Source organism: Atta colombica, unplaced genomic scaffold, assembly GCF_001594045.1.
Source record: "Atta colombica isolate Treedump-2 unplaced genomic scaffold, Acol1.0 scaffold233, whole genome shotgun sequence".
In the NCBI taxonomy this organism is placed as follows: Eukaryota; Metazoa; Arthropoda; class Insecta; order Hymenoptera; family Formicidae; genus Atta; species Atta colombica.
The window spans coordinates 754928-773140 of NW_017259331.1; the positions used below are offsets into that span (position 1 = coordinate 754928).

An 18213-nucleotide genomic window follows, 5' to 3' on the forward strand; every position below is an offset into this window, starting at 1 on the left:
TTTTTCTTCGACAACTTTTAAAATTGAGCAAAATGTTACTTTTCGAACCGAAGATTGGCAATCAGCACAATGATTAGAGAAACTGTAGAACAGTTTTTATTCGTTCGCTCTATGAACGCGTTTTACTAACAGCTTCGTGTTGCTTTGCTTTTCTAGAAAGTGGTTCGCTTCGCATTTGTCCGTCGCGACGGATGACAGTCATTAGTAAAACCATCACGAAGCGTCGACATTTACGTGTCGCACGAGATCAATCCGGAAGTTATAATTCGATGCGCTAGTCACTTTGCTTTGTTCTAAAATTAAATCGAGAAAACTGATTAATCGAAAGTGTGCTATGTTAATAATAATTTAAAAGAATAATTCTATGAAATATCACTTTTTGAGAAGTAGATATTATTTTATGCAAAATAATTATTATCTCTACAAAATTTTATACACTTTTTAAATATGTATTAAATAAAACTATAGAAAAAATTAGAAAAATGAATTAAAACAAACTTCATAAAAAATATATAATTTATATTGTTTTCTTAAAAATATCTTATAAAAAATATATGTACATGTATAACTTGATGTCAAGTCCCTTATTATTTAATTAGTTATTTATTATTAAATTTTTTTTTTGTATAATTCATGATAATAATTGCATTAATTGAGGAAGATACGAAAGCATGTTTTTAAAAAGACTCGAGAATCTATATAAAAAATTTTAATAATTAGGATTTGTGTCCGTTGCAAATTCAGTACATGCGAGCATCATAAAATCTTGTAACCCCGTAACCTCGAACTGCTGAACACGCTCAATGGCGTTGGCAAATGTTCAGTGTTCCCGTTTCAAAGAATTGTCGACTTTCTTAAGAATTCCATAATACTATCTTGGTATACGACACGTGGCTTGGTATTTCTGACGAGTACCCTGAATTGTACGTAATCAGTACGTCATCTACATAAAAGTATGCATGCTGGAATCCTACTGTCAAGGCTTTCCAGTAGGCTTAAATTTCTAATTATATCTTTGGTATATTTTCCAACAAGCGAAACTAAACGCAATGAGCAAGAAGCTGATTTTCTCATGATTAGAAGGAAGCGAAACTTAAAGTTGAAGTTTTAATACTCGCATAATTACGCCGTGCAGGATATAAAAAATAGTACAAAGTCTTACACTATTATCTAAGTGTGGGAGCTCTTTTGTTTCCCTGAATTTAGAATACGAAGCGTTCTTCTTTCTAGCGACAGATTACGCGAAATAAATTTTCATAAATATTAATTCCTTAATCAATTATTAAACGTAATAAAAGCTATTTATAATGTATTTTTTTTCTTTAAATTGAAGAAGCTGGGATTCTTAAAAATATTTCAATATATCGCGATGTATTTAGAATGCATATTTTTTCGAGTTCTTCATAGTTTTTTGGATCGTGTCTTTGGAATAATAATTGTGATAATTTTCACTCACGTTGTGTTAAGCGTATATATATATATGTACGATTGCACTCTCAGGCACGTTTCAATGCGGATGTAACGCGCGTTGTATGAAATTGCGGCATCGTGTTGATTAATGACCGCATTTATTTATAAGTGATAGAATTTGAAACATATTTAGAAATTCTAATGTAAGGCAATGTATTCCTATGTAATACAATCCTACGTAAATAATCTTTCCAATTACATTGCGATAATAAAAATCAAATATTCTTTACTTTGACGGTAATGTAAACCAAAATAATAAAATATATAGATGATATAGATGAATAATAAAATATATAGATGAAAATGATATAGATGAAAACACTTTATGAAATTTTAATTCATGATAATAACAAATTTTACGAGATAAATAAAGTTCACAGAATAACTTGGGAACTTTTTAATATCCAATATACGGGGAATTCTAAATGACTTATGTTATTAAATTCATTAATAAATCATCCAAAAATTCGACGCTGACGTATCTTGCATAATTTCCATACAAATGAATGTTCTCTTCTTCTGTTCAAGGTCCGGGAATATGAGGGCCATTTATTTGCTCCTCCTTGGCGTTGTTGCTGTGAATGCCCAGCGTCGTTTAGCCTTACCTGATCCGCGAAGTTGCGCGAACCGTAAGTATTTCCAATGACATTTCATAATCACTTTAACTTAGCGGCTGCACAGTTAACTAAATGGAAAATTGCTGGAAATCGTATAATCAAAAAAAAAATAAATAAATAAAGAAAACAAAGAAAGAAAAAGAGAACGATTGCAAGATGCTCTTCATTCATAAATATGTTATATGTCATAACTCGCTTTACGTGAACTGGCTCACGTTAGCTATCAAATTGATTGCGCAAAGGATTTGCACTATTTATGTTCTTCTATAATTAAATGTGACTTTGCGATTCTGAAATTGCTCGTTGAAATGTTTCTACGAACACGTATAATATGTCTTTAAAGAAAAATAGATGAAATATATTATACTACTGTGGAAAGTTTATATTAAATTTAATACATTTCACGAATCTGATCAAACGGTTCACTCAAGTTTGTGTGTTTATTTAACGTAAGATGAATATATGAGAAGATAACATAAATACTATTTAAAAAAATAAACACAAGTAAGGTAATACTGATACAGTTTGTAAACAAACTGTATCAGTATTACCTTACTTGTGAAACAAATCGTGAAAGCATATGACTTTTCCAACAAAATTAACATTTATAATAAATAAAAATTTTAAATTATAAGACATATTTTATTCATTTTATTCATTTTAGAATTTAACACATTATTTTTATATTATTTACAAATAAATTATGTTATTTTAATAATAAAAAATGTTAAATATCAATTAACAGAAATTATTTAAATAATATAATCGCATTATGTTATATTAAATTAATTTAAATTAACACTCGAATGTGTTAAAAATTCAACACAAAATTTTAATAACGACTTGAGTAGACCGTTTATACGAAATGTTTTTTTACTGTAACTTCACTTTCACATACATATTAAACGAAAGATTTTTGTATCCTTTTACATTATAAATATAATATTTTATATCTTTTTATATCTTTTTATCTTATATTTTCTTATTTTATATTATAATGCATAGATTTCTATGAATTAATGGCAAGGATGTCATCCAGTAAAATCAATTATAACAGATACAATCGTGATTAATGATCGTATTAATTATTCATTAATGTATTCCAGGCGTCCGTCACTCGACGTACAGAGATGGTAGGGGAGTTGTACACTCGTACTTCTTCAGCTGGGAACATCTACCAACTAGGAATCTCGAAGTGGACTGGCTGGATGCTCGCAACATCTGCCGTCGTCATTGTATGGACGCCGTGTCCCTGGAGACTCCTCAGGAGAATGAATTCGTCAAGCAGAGACTAGCAAGAGGTGAGCGATGATAGGTTCAAAATTTACTGATTTTTCATTACAATCCATTTTGATTCCTAAAGATTTGTAGTCTTACGTAATCCTCTCTTCACGAATAAAATTTCTGCTTAAGAAAAGACCGATTTGTGAACTGTTAGTTTCAACAATTGAAGGCTTGATAAACGGTAAATTTAATCGTTGATATATTTGAGTGATGCAATGTAATAGGTAGCCAATTACTGTCGCGTCAAGCTTTAATAATAAATCCCCCTGATGACTTTTAATTTTTTTCCTAAAATTAAATAAATAATGAATCAAAATGCGACTGGTTTTTATAAAGCAATTGAAAAACATGATCCTGCGAATTAATTTTAACTTATGTGAAAAGAATTAATGAATGTCTTATAATTTAATTTACTAAAACTACTGACAAATTTTGTATCATATTAATCGTCGATCATAATCACATTTAGAGTATACAGAATTTAATTTAAAAATAAGAAATGACTGTTTTATGATAAAATCAAGTTGAAAATTAAATTTAATTCGTCGACGATCATTTTAAATTAGAGAGGGAACTTAATATTGTGATTAATATTGCTCGATTATTAATGCTGTTGTAAAAGATAACTGTTTGATAATTATTCTGATCTATCTTCCCACATCCGCGTGATGACGATCTTCAAGAATAATCAGACAGCCGATAACTCGTAAAGATTAAAGAAAAATTAATTATACTCTCGACTCGATTGAAGATTTCATAACCCGAAGTCAATGTTGTATTAATGAAATGTTTGTACATTCTTTTCGCGATTTCTATCCTGTAAAAATACAAAGCACACCATCACTGATTATGTCATCTTTAAAGGTTTCAATCTGTCATTCGTATAAATATGAAAACTATCGGAAAATTATCAGTATATTTCATGCAAAATCAATTACTTTTGTGATAATTTATTCTGCAAAAATTCAAATTATATATACCGTTACCGATATAATTTACTGATAAAGTCTACTAGTATGAGATAGAAATAATCTTTCCCATTTACAAATATGATGTAATAATCAATATCTTCCGTTTGCAATTTTTTTCGCAATTTTTTCGCAATTTTTCAAAGAATGTATTCAAGCGAACATCAAGTTCGCTTTGTTGTAATAAAACTCGCTAGTTATAATTTCATCATTCTTTTCAAAAACCGCGTTAGAAATTCGAGAGATGTTAGTGACATGGAATCTCTCATTAGCATTGCTAATTTTGCGTCTTATTCGCGAGGGAAATTTTCCGCGCTGTAATCTTTAGGCAATCCTGATGCGATTCTACAAAACCGTGCGCGTGAGAAATAAAAGCGGATCCTTTTCGGTCAATTTAAGATCTGATTACACAACATTGTCGCGCGATTAAGTCTCGCGCGATAGTTCGATTAGGCGCGTCTGCGAATTTGGTGATGCAATGATAGTGACTACTCGTCATTTCTCTTCGTCATTTCTCTACGACCTCTGATCCTGTCGAGGAAAACTGCTCGGCGAGGAATTCAAGTTGCACTTAGATTCGCGGGTGCTAGATGCTCACGTGTACCCCTATACTCTGCGAAGCGGGTCACTTTCACTTGACCGTTGATGCCCCGTTCAGAAGAAGGAACTAATGTGAAAGGGACTTTATGTAGGTATCTGCAATTTAACGATTTGTCTTTCGAGACTGAATACTCGCGAATCATCAACGAGATGCTTGTTGCTACTAAAGCGATTATTATTCTCAACGTCAGTTTGAAACAATGTTGAAATATATAATATGGAAAGCTCTGATTTTTTCTATCGATATCACATGTCAACTTTAATAATCTAAATATTAAAAATTACTAATTCTTGTAATTGCAATTATTTTAAAACTAAAATTTTATTCAAAACATTATATATTCTTTGTTTAAATATTTTTGTTTAAATATTTTAAATATTTTATTTTGTTTTAATAATATAGCTTTCATAATTCTTAACTAAAGTTCTATACGCGTTTTTCTCGATTGCTTCTTTTTCTCTGTAACTGTATATCAAGAAATGAATTCTAATTAATTTCTTATTTAATTAGTAATTCTTATATCTTCTACATGCTTCTTATATATTTTATACATTCCTTAAATTCTCCTTTTAAATAAGTATCATATAAGTATCATATTAATTATTCATATAAATTCATATAGGTTTTTTTTTGGGAGCAATATATGTAACATAAAAGTGATGTAAAGAAAGGAATGGTAAAATAACTGTTAATAAATTAACCATTAAATTAATTTAGATTATTAATCAAAACAATAATTAGTAACATGAACGGATACCCGAAATGCGGATGCACTTGTTTAATTATCTGATAAATCAAAAGTTGATTCTGCATTCCAGAAAACCGCAAATAATTTATCAAGATACAATAAGGAAATGTTGAGCGAAGTGTAATTCGTGATGTCTAATAGGATAAAACACAGGTTTGATACTTTCGAAAAGTTTAACATCTCTATCGCTGCGTTTTATCTCAACTAATTCGCGCGAAACTCTGCGGGCTCAGATATGCGCAAACTTTGAATTTGTTATAAATAATAATTCATATTCAAAAGATATTTATGCGTGTACACAAGATGCAAATTTATAAGATTTGATGAGCAGAATTATTTCAAAAAGATTTTACGTATAAAATTATATGTAAACTACAAAGCTCAATCTGTATCACAAATCAATTATCACATATTATTAAATGGATTACAGATACATGAATCTGTATTTTTTCGTAATGATAATACCAAGTTGGATATGACATTTTATATGAGGTTGTTAGACTTATTATTCGGATAATAAAACATTATTTGATTAAGACATCCGGTCTTATTAAGAAAATGATAGCTATTTATCTGCGTTTTCTCGATTCTCATTTAAATTTTACTGTCACATTTCGAATAATTTTATAATTAAAGAATGGTTCTTATTGCGGTCAGAGTGATGCGGACGTCCGGATGAAGATAATTAATGCATCCGCAAGCTATCATTTAGAGATTGTAAGGTCAACCTTATGATTTAGCTTACACCCTTATTATCCACAATGAGAAATTTAATTATTTATTTATGTATATATATTTAATTATATTAATTATTTATTTCTTCCATGAGTCAATTTCTAAATAATATATAGTAACGTTTTAAAAATATATTTACATGTTGGACGTTTTGAACATATTAGAAACATCCAGATTAGATCCATGATGGATATTTTAAAAACGTTTTAAAAACATTTAGTATTATCATTTTAAACTTTTTAAAAATGTCCATTTTAGATCGCAATGGACTAAATTAATATATTAAACAAGTTTTAGACCACAATCAAGACAAAATGATTCTTCTATGAGCATTATTATTGATTAATATCTTATTCCAGAATATATCACAAAATTATGATAAAAAAAGAAAACGTTTTTCTGCATTCGGAAATTAATTTCATAGCGCTTCGAAACGATCACTCATCCGGTTACAATACTGCCATCCACTATCTTTGACTTCTTTAAAATCTTCGTGGAAACCGCTACTTCGATGATCAACGAACACCTGTATAAGCATAGATATATAGTTATCGTACATCTGTTCAATATGGTTTTGGTAGATCAAATTTGTGCAGTTCAACTGAACATCCAGTCAGTTACTGTCTAATATTTAATCTTAATGTTATAACAACTTATTTTAGGTTAGAAAATCATGTACTTTCACAGTACTAGTTATTACATACATGTATGTCTTCGTCTTTGACTAGAGATCTCCACAGTCTCTCTCTCCTGTCGATAATAATACGCCGTATTGATACGGTACGGGTTATATATCATGATGTACCTAAACAATGTATAATACAATATTAATACGCTGTACTATAATATCATGTACACTTTTTTAGGCTGCTATCGTACGACGAAATATATATGAGTTACGACTCATATATATTTGTAACAATATATTTGTAACAATATAACAATACATATTTGTAACAATATAAATATATAAATTTTTATGAACAAATTGAATTATTTAAAATGCAAAATACTGTCAATTTTAATTAGTATTTGAATTACAAAATATAACATATTTTCAACTTTTTGATTTGAAATATTAATTATTTAAAATCGAAAGACTGAAAATAATTTGTTCTTTAAATTCAAAGACTAATTAATATAGAGTAACTTCGGGCAATACGCCGTACTAAAAGAAGTAAAAAAAAAATAAAAAGAGCGGTAATTTTCCGGCTACTTTATTACATGCCTTTATGTTATATTATTGTGTTACAGTATGTGTTATGATTTCAGTTTCTATTACTGTCAATATTATTAATGAAATTATTTGAGTTGAATCGATTTGCTAGCCCCAGTCTCTTCTATTTTTCACATAAGTACATGGGCTGAAAAGTCCTGGGATTTTTAATGAAAACAAGCGTTTTTTGGGCAAAGTTATATTTATTCCTTAACATAGTTGTCTTCGGGCGATACACTTGGTATAGCGATTTTCCAACATTTCGATGCCCTTTCTGTACGAAACGTCCAAGCCTTCGAAATATGCCTCGGTTTCCGCGATGACTTCCTCATTCGATGTGAATCTCTTTCTCTGGAGCCACCGCTTGAGGTTTGGGAACAGATAATAGTCGCTGGGGGCCAAGTCTGGAGAATACGGTGGGTGAGCAATCAATTCGAATCGTAATTGGTCCAATTTGGCCATCGCTTTCAAGGACATGTGTGACGTTATCGTGATGATACAGAACAAAAGGCGAAAGTAGCGCCACTTAAACGACTGTAAACGAATGAACGAAATGTCATGAAACTTCATACATAAACTAGTGACAGATGAACCTCTCAAAATGAATCATGTTCATTTTCTAGTGGCGTCCTATTGAAAATCCCGGGACTTTTCAGCCCATGTAGTATATTATCATTTTTATAATTGTGCATTATTTTACTGTTTATAAAGTTTAAACTCATTTATTAGATAATTAGATTATTGATCTCCATCTAATTTCACCTTGCCAAAATATATTTTTTAAACTCATCAAAATCATAGTAAGTTTTTCTTAAAATACATTCAATTACTTTTGAAATCCTGGAAAAATCTCTCTAACAATTTTCTCCTTGAAACTGCAAATTTTCTGCTGCAGAAAACTCATTCTTTTCACAAATTACAATGTTTTTCTTTCTCTTTTTCCCTGAATATTTCGAATATTTTCAATTTTTCAATTTTCATACTCATTTATTTTTCTTTCTAAATATTTGGTATATCGATTGAAAAAAAAATTGTTCAAATTCTGTACACAAAGACATATGCGATTGAAAACGTTGAGATAACACATAATCCATGTGCTCCAAAATCTTGAATGTAGTGCGTTAGTTGAGGATTAAGTTTATCTTTAGGTGTTCATTAACCAAAATAATTTGTAGAGCATCTGAAAATAAATTTAAGAAAGCCTTAAATAAGACCTAATTAAAATAATGGATACTTAAGTATCAAATATGGGTTTTTAAACATCGGATTAATATAGTTTTGTATTAACACTTATATATATATATATATAGCATATTGATCAGCAATTCCTAATAGCCTCAATTTCTTCATTTTGAGTTGTTTAACATAAAAAACTATGCCAATAAGTTACGTTAATGAAGTTTTATTGTTTATCAGGAAACGTAAGATATATTTGGACATCGGGCCGTAAATGCAACTTCAACGGTTGCGATCGACCTGATCTTCAGCCCCAGAATATTAATGGATGGTTCTGGTCTGGATCTGGTGCTAAGATTGGTCCAACGACACAACGTAATTCCGGAGATTGGAGCAACACAGGAGGATATGGTCAACCGCAACCAGATAACCGTGAAGCTGCACAGGTAGAGTTTATTTTTGTCAAGAAAACTTTACTTCGAAATATTTAGATAATAATGACTTTAATACAATGAGCGTGCAAACTCTCACACGTGTTTAGCAATTATGTTAAATGTAATTTTTAATTTTTTAATTTTTAATACGATTTAATTTTTAAATTTTAAAAAAGATTTTAAATAATTTCGAAAATATAAAGAAAGTCTCGTTGTAACTTCACTGAGCATGGTATCCGATTGCAACGTGTTTTCTATCGGCCAATGTACCCCGTGAAACTCTGATTTATATTCTCGTAAGGATTTATATTCTCGTTAGAGTGAAAGTGCTTTCGGCGTCTCCAGATTTATTGGCGCTGTCATATATGTGATGACCTTTAATAATTTTTAGCGTCTCGTTCTCGTGACTTCCCAATCATCAATTAGATATAAAAGTTACTTAAAATCATGTAATTTGTAAAGATCTTTCAAAATTTTATAAAAACATCTTGAGAAAAATTGAGATGATATATGCTTAGAATTTTAGAATTTTACAGTTTCTTTTTATTTTTTAATCTTACATAAAGGAAAATATAAATTTTAAAGTAAAAATTTTACTTAAATATTTATATATATTTCATTTATGAATACAAAGAATTATTCGTAATCATATAGGAAATTATATTTTTGTTTCAAAATTGTGTAAATCATTATTAGTTTGTTAACAATCAAACAAAGTATTTTTTATGTAATGATGTCTTTTAATTAATATTCTGTGTAGCATATATTGCACCAATGTTTGCAATATTGCTGAAATGATGCAATATTATTGAAATAATTTGTGGAATGTATCAAGTTCCAAAAAACACACGGAAAAAACGATTTTATTGAAGCATCTATTTTAGCAATACAAATACAGATCTAAAAACAATTACGTAGGAATCGTAGTAAGAGCAATACAAAAAGTTTTGACATTTTAGTACAAGTTTGAACGTTCTACATAATTATTTTGATGATCTAAAATTTCCCAGCAAGAACCAGCCAGTATGTAACATAGTAATTATTTCATGCTTTAACGTAATCAAACAACAAAGATGTAATGAATTGATAGAAACTTCTTCTCTCCGAAAAAAATTCCATGATACGTTCATGCAAATTTATATCTAGCTAAATTTTGAGGTACTTTAGTAAAATTGATTTTTCCAAAAATTTTGAAACAAAGGCTTAATACTGTAGAAATACATTATTTCAACTTCAGTGTCTTCTTTTCGAAGAAACTTTAAATTTCAGGTCTTATTTAATTTTGTTTATTTGTAGGGTAACGACGAATCCTGCCTGTCCATCTTGAACAATTTCTACAATGATGGCATTAAGTGGCACGATGTGGCCTGCCATCATGTAAAGCCCTTCGTGTGCGAGGACAGCGATGAGCTTCTCAACTTTGTCGCATCTCGAAATCCAGGAATCCGTCTATAAAAGGATCCAATGAATGGACTCGGGCGAGCGGACCACAAAGTACGATACACAAAAGTACATCAAAAGTACGATAATTTTGAACACGGCGATATTTCACGCGTATCGCGTATTTTCCCTCTTCGTCGTACGTTTATTATTTATAATTTACACTAACCGATACTATCTCTCTTTAACGGGCCGCGATTGTAGTGCTACGCAATTCACGTAAAAAAATTGATTGATAGCTCGAAGTAGGCGGTAAATGCATTTTTAGTGTTATATATGCGTAAATTTTTTGTAATTTTCTTTTGCATCTCTTTCGTACGTGAATAAATGCATTTTCTCATTTGTATATTTAAGATTTTGTTATTTCTTTTACTTATTCCTATGTTCCTTTTTCGTTTTGATATCTGATATTCGAATTAGAGGATTTTTAGTGTATAATACAAACTTACCTTTTTAAAAAAAGATAAAAAAGGCGCTAAGAATATACATGCTTCTCGAATTAAATTAAATTAAGTGTCCAACCCATAATTTAAATTTAATAGTAGTTTTAATTCTTCTTCAAGGATATTCTTATTGAAGATCTTCTTATTCTAATCCAAACAACCCAGTAAATGAGAATGGATTGAAATGATTTGAAATAGATTCAGATTTTCAGAAATATTGATTTATGAATGTTAAAATGAATACTTTTTAATTCTGAATACATTTTTATTCATTTACAGTTGCATAGTGCATATTTCTATGCTTTTCAATTTAAAAATAATATTAGCTCTTTCTGAGCACACAAACACAATTATAAATACTATTCAATTCGAAATTTTGAATAGGAAACTATTATAATATTGATCATATCGAAAGTAGAATGAGAAGAGGAGGAAATGCTGGGAGTACTAGAGGAAAGAAAAAAAACGAGGGAACATAATCGAACTTTATCGATCCCTCTCCGCATGGAGATAATTCCCGGACAAAAAAATCGTATTACCGTAATACGCATAAAATTAAAATTCACACGTATTATATATAAAACTAAGAAAGCAACTACTTAAGATTGTAGAAGTGCGCAACAAACGAAAGCGGGGAGAAATAACTCTTCGCCTAAAACACGCACGCCACGAAATACACTCGCTATTATACCGCCGAATTCTATTCTTTTCGAATGTCTTTTTCGTGTAAGTGGGACTCATTTTAATTAATAAAAGTTAAAATATCACAAATTCTAATCGTTACTTTTCCAAAATTATAAATTGATTATCATCTGAATAATTTTCCTTGTTAGATTTAAATTAGTTATTCAACGGTTTTAATATGCACTAGTGCAATCGAATTCGCTATAAATTACTTTCATCAACCAGTACTTTATTGTATTTATTAAAGAAATTGAGTATTAAAAATTTTACTATTCTATGTATTTTACTATTCTATGTGTTTTATTAGATGTACAAATTAATTCTCGGCCTTTTTTTGCCCAACTTTGACATTTATTTATAAAAATATGAATATAAACTCAATCTTCAAAATAATCTCCCTCGCTGTTTATACATTTTTTTCCTCAGGCAATTGTTGGATTTCAGATCGGAAAAATGATAGTGGCTTTGAATTAATGAATTCATGGAGGCTTTTTTCGATCTTTTCAACTTTTGATTTGAATCGAGAATCAGTTAGGTGATGTTGTAGGGCTCGAAATAGATGATAATCCGAAGAGGCTAAGTATGGAGAATACGCCGCATGAGGGAGAATAAGCCTAAATCGGAGATAGTTTCCAGAATGTTTTTTGCTGTATGAGACCGAGCATTATCTTGCAGCAGTATCACCTTTCTTGTTCCACTACCAGTAAATGGCCTTTTTTTCTTCAAGAGCGTCATTTATACAAATTAATTGTTATTAATAAAGTTCAGCAGTCACGGTCTGATCTTCTTCGAAGCAATTCATAGAGGATCACACCCTTCTGATTCCATCAAAAGCATAACAATACCCACATATGGATTCGGTTTTGCGATGCTTGTTGACGGCTTACTTGGATGGATCCATGATTTTCTCCTCTTAGGATTATCATATAATATCCACTTTTTATTGCAAATAACAATTTTGTGCAAAAAGTCTTTTTTCTTGAACTTAGAAACCAAGGAGAAAGCAGTATCGTGACGTCTGTTTCTGTTTTTAGGAGTGAGCTTATGAGGGACATCCTTTCCAGCTGTTTTAGGCGATAGGAAACGTCTTATTGTGTTATTCCAAGCGCAAGTTCCGATTAGATTTGGCAAGAATTCTCGTCCAAAATGTTCTCCAATTCTTCGTCTTCTACTTTTTTTGGTTGACCAGGGCGTTCGCGATTCTCAAGGTCGAAATTTCCCTCTCAAACTGTTAGAATCATTTTTTACACGTGCTGTACGATACAGTATTCTTGCCCAAAGCCGAAGAAATCATTTCTTTCGTCTCAATAATGTTTTTTTTAAGTTGAAACGCGAAGACAGTGCCTTAAATGTTGGTTTTCGAACGACGTTGTGTTTACTGCTGATATTTCAGGTTATGTTCACAAGAAGATTAAGTATTGTATCTCATTTTAAAATTAAAAGATAGCGCTTCAAAATAAAGGGAGCGGAGAAAGTTCAACTTAAATGATTCTGAAGAGTCGCTGAAAGATAGGAGCCGAGAATTAATTTGTACATCTAATATTTATGTCGTAAATGAGGCGATCATAACTTTGGCTCGTCAAAATAAACGTGATTTCCGAAAGTAAGAAACACGAGAAAAATAATAAAAAAATTCTCCATCTCTCCATTTGTAAGCTGAAGCAACTTTATTTCCTCCTCCCTTATGGGGCGAAGCACTTTTCCACGCGATCAAACAAGATTTATCCCACTTTCCTCCCTGCCTAGGAGCGCATGACTTTCCATGCGAAGCAAGATCCATCTTACCTCTCCTTGCTTAGGGATAAAGCTACATGAGAGAAGCGGGATCTACCCATAGACTTATAAAATAAACGGAGCGTTTATACAAGAGAAACTGAAGACAATATTGAAGGACAACTCTACTTCAGACGTAGTTGTTTTTCTCTTTTACAGTGAGCGGTGGAGGGGCCAATCAGCTTGATCGTAAGGCCACAACTCTCGAACGTTTATCTTCGTCTCGTCTACTTCCTAGCTTGTCGCGGCGATCAATCAATTCACTATTAGAAAAGAAGATAACTACTTCGTGATTATTTCTTTTTCTTTCTACCAAGTCTTCAGCTTCTCTCGTATGAATGTTCCGTCTTATAAGTCTATGGATCTATCTTAGAAACTCTAAAAATAAGAGTCCGACCAATGACGTCTCCATTCTCATTGGTTAGTAAAAGACGGCGCAACCAATCGTTGTTGTTGAAAAGAGGATATTAAAAAGAGGCCGATTGTTATCTATAAAGGTGTAAATAAAAGGAAAAGCGTTTTTTTATAGATTTTGATTTTCTGAATATAATAATGTTAATAAAAAGTTCGGGATCGATAGGGAACATCTTAAAAATTCAGCGTGAACATAATATATTTGAACAAATTTCAATATTCTTTACTTTTCAAGATGTTCCCCACTTTTTAATTTTATCATATTTAGAAAGCCAAAATCTATAAAAATCGCTATTTCTTTTATTACACTTTTATGGGCAAAAATCGACCTTTTTTTAACATCCTCCTTTCTTTTCAAGGATAGCATACTTTGGTATATGGTGAAACGAAAAATAAAGAAAAACTTTTACATTATTAATTAATAATTAAATTATTTTATTACAACGTATAAAATACATAAAGTGTAAGAACATAAAACAGTTATTTTGACTATAAAATATATCCGCAGTTATCAAATTATCATAGAATAGAATTATTAGAGATTCATTATTTTGCTACTAAAAATTTTTCGTCGCAAACGTTTTTTCGGATAATTATCCAATCAAATAATAAAAAATGTTACACCTTCTATATACTATAAATTTTTGAATTTACTAAAAAAATCGCCTTTCAAAAATGTGTATTCAAAATTCCATGGTCCACATTGTAACCACTTTGTACGTCGATTAAGCTGGCACAACCATTTCTGCACAATGGACCGCAATTTATATCACATTTTTTGCTATTTTTTTGCTAATTGTTTGCTCCATTCGATTTTTTTCTCCAATCAATTCACTAAATCTAATGGCTGTGTCAGCTTAATCGATTAAGCTTAAAACTAAAGTTAGCCTATGCGCATCAATTTTCTTTTCTATCTCCAGAGAATTTGCTCTTATATTTTTGATACTAAAATAATTGTTAGACAATATATTATCGACAAAAAAAAATTCAATTCTTTTACTAATTGTAAAATTTGAAAATTCAGTTTATATCAGTCGCTCACGCGTCTTGCTCTAAGCTTCCATTTCAGCTACATAGAATTATTTGCTCCTATCTTGGTATCAAAATAATCGTTAAATAACGTATTATGAATAAATGAATTTTTACAAATTTCCTCGATGTTACAATCATATTTACAACATATACAAAATATATCTGTAATCGCAAAATATCATTTCTATCTACTATCATCTTATCACTAGCATCTTAAATGTACTTAATCCTACTTAATTTACACCCATTAAGCATATATATCTGTTCGGATTTCCACTTCCGTCGCCTTCAGTTCACAAATAACATAATCTCTCTTTTACCACTTTGCCTTTGCAATCCCTTCTCTCTCTCTCTCTCTCTCTCTCTCCTTTCTCCTCATCTCTCTCTCCCTAATCTCCCATCTCTCTCTTCCTCTCTTTCTCTCCCTTCCTCTCCCTCTTTCCCTCTCACTCTCTTGAAACCCCTTATCAACCTCTCCTTCATATTTTACCTCTCCATATTCATATCTTTATCCCATAACTTAATACTGTTTACATCAGCACATCAAACAGACAAACCTTCTTGCCAATTTCCGGCAAAACTCCGTTTTCCTATTCCCATATCTTGATATGATCACTCCTCTCCTAACTCTACCCTTAATATGAGCATCCTGAGGCCCATATTATGAAACATTTAACTGAGATATTTATAGTATGTGAACATCTTAATAACTTCTACCTCTATCTTACTTTTTGTCTTCCCTCTTCCCTTCAGAAACCTCTTGATCTTCGATTCTTCTCAGTTCAATGTTCAACCTCTTTATCTCCAAATAACTCATAAGCCTATTTATTATTAGTCTTATCCCATTCTCCTCTTCCACTACCATCATCACATTATTCGCGTTTGATACGCGAATAATGTGATGAGTGAACTTTATCTCCTTTTACTCTTACACCTCCCTATTTCCTCTTTTCAAAATCTCCATCAAATCCAGCACTAATATACTAAACAGTCCTTCAGCGGGCAAAACTGTCTCACTCCTCTCCATGTCCGGAATAACTTTCCCATATACTTTCCTAGCTTCACCTTTCTCCTCGTCTCACCGAAAATGTCCTCCACCATTGTAACTCAATCTTTCCTTACTCCCTTTTCCATTATAACCCAAAATAGTATTTACGGAATTGAACACTCACGAAGAATGTACCCATCTTTTCACCATTTCTCCCTAACACCATTTCACTACAACCACTGTTAAAAAACACTGTCAAAAATCAATGATGCTACAAAAACGGCATCAAATAGTCATCCAAGAAACTCTGGTCATCGCCATTACACATGGTATCGAAAAGAGATGACCATATGGCGATTATAGGAAATTCAATGCGAAAACAGTAGCAGACAAATACTGCTTCCGCATCTCGAAGATGCGCAGACCTTACAAGGGAGAAGAATATTCTCAACGATAGATCTGGTACGCGCATAATCAGATACCAATAAACCCGGAGGATACCTAAAATAATCATTACAACGCTCTCTATTAGCTGAACGCTGCGTCGATTTAAAACGCTGATTAAAGATTTCATGGGACCCACAAGAAGATTCGAGCATATCTACGTAAACGAAATGGTCGTAGGACCATTATCCAGCTCGAATGGATACGAGTACTGCCTCGCAATGAGATATATGGTATACATGGATAGATATACATGATGGCCGGAGGCAATTATAATCGAAAATAAAATCCACAACAGTAGCGAAGTAAGTCTTCAACAACTGGATAGTAAAATTCGGATCTCCTCAGAGAATAACAATTGACCAAGGACGTTCAGCAGTTATTGCCCAGTTCGTCAAGTACATCAGACTTGACAAGACACAGCTCTTATACAAGCACAGACTTATATTTGTGTGGAAATTGGTTTCATGTTGATTTTTTACACTAAAGTTAAACTTTATGAATGGATAATATTTTATCCGACCTTTCAGAATTCTTATGATACCAAACATTCTAATTGGCATTATGAAGCAATTTTAATATTAATATAACAGTGATTTATAATCACATTAATATAGCGATATTAATAAATATCACTAATTTATTTTTTATAATCGATATAAACGTCTCATCTACAATTCTTTTCTTCATTTCTCATTTTTGTATGTCGAAAAATGTAAGTATTAAACATATTTTTCCTATGACATTCTTCAAATACATCAAGATGTCGGTATATCATCCGCAAGAAAACGGGATAGTAAAACGGTTTCATAGACAAATGAAGCCATTAAGAACCATGAGACAGAGACTGAGGTACTGCCTGTAATCCTTCTAGGGATATGCGCCGACTGGAGAGAGGATCTAAACCCGACATCAGCAGAATTAGTCTTGGCAGAACCAATAAGATTATCCAAAAAGACCTGAGAAGATTATCAAAACAGTTCCTCTGCAATAACAAACAGGGCAGGACAATTACGAATACCTCAGAATATTAAAAAAAACAATGGAGCAGCTAAGACCACGGCTACGGAGGTATGGACAAAACCACCTTCGCGCTCAGAGATCTTCAGACAGCGCCATTGATTTTTATTCGACACGACGTGCCAACCCGAACATTATAAACACGCTACGACGGACTGTATGAAGTGTTACAGCGGAACGAGAAAATATACGAATACCAAGTATACAACAGGCCTATCAATATCTCGATAAACAGATTAAACCAGCTGTACACTACCAAGGATCGACAATGAAGTGCCAGTATCAACAACAACCATGAGACGGACATCAGAAACTGTCCACTAAGGTTCAATGTCACATGATAGCTCCGTCACTAACAAGGAAAATCTTGTGGCGGTTCCATGAGCCACGTAGGAAAGCTACTCGTACGATAATCCATTGTGCGCTATCTTTCTCGCAAGCGCTTCGCGCGAGATCATACTTCATTTAACTGCATGAACCTATCCTGAAAGCACATATGCACGTCTGTGGAAAAATATTGATTTCACTTAAAACTATTATACAATGTGTTTTTTGTTTCCTGTTTCTTCCGATACAGAATTTAGACCTGCTCTCCATCATTCAATATTACTTGAATATATATATATATATATATATATACCGAAACATTCGCAACTCTACCAAACTAGAAAGTTTGGAGCATGTATAGTCACGATCTCGTTTGATACATACGAGTATAAACCCAAT

At 31.6% G+C, this 18213-nt stretch overlaps 1 protein-coding gene across 1 annotated transcript in view; it reads left to right on the plus strand.

Annotated features, from left to right (window-relative positions):
* The window catches only part of LOC108688416, a 27023-nt gene extending 15981 nt beyond the window's left edge, over positions 1-11042 (plus strand). Inside the window, exons 2-5 of the mRNA XM_018194661.1 lie at positions 1999-2099; positions 3194-3388; positions 9056-9261; positions 10546-11042. Coding sequence (XP_018050150.1) covers positions 2009-2099; positions 3194-3388; positions 9056-9261; positions 10546-10704 — 651 coding nt within the window. The 5' untranslated portion in view covers positions 1999-2008 and the 3' untranslated portion in view covers positions 10705-11042. The remainder of the gene's footprint in view (positions 1-1998; positions 2100-3193; positions 3389-9055; positions 9262-10545) is intronic.
* The last annotated feature ends 7171 nt before the right edge of the window (positions 11043-18213 follow it).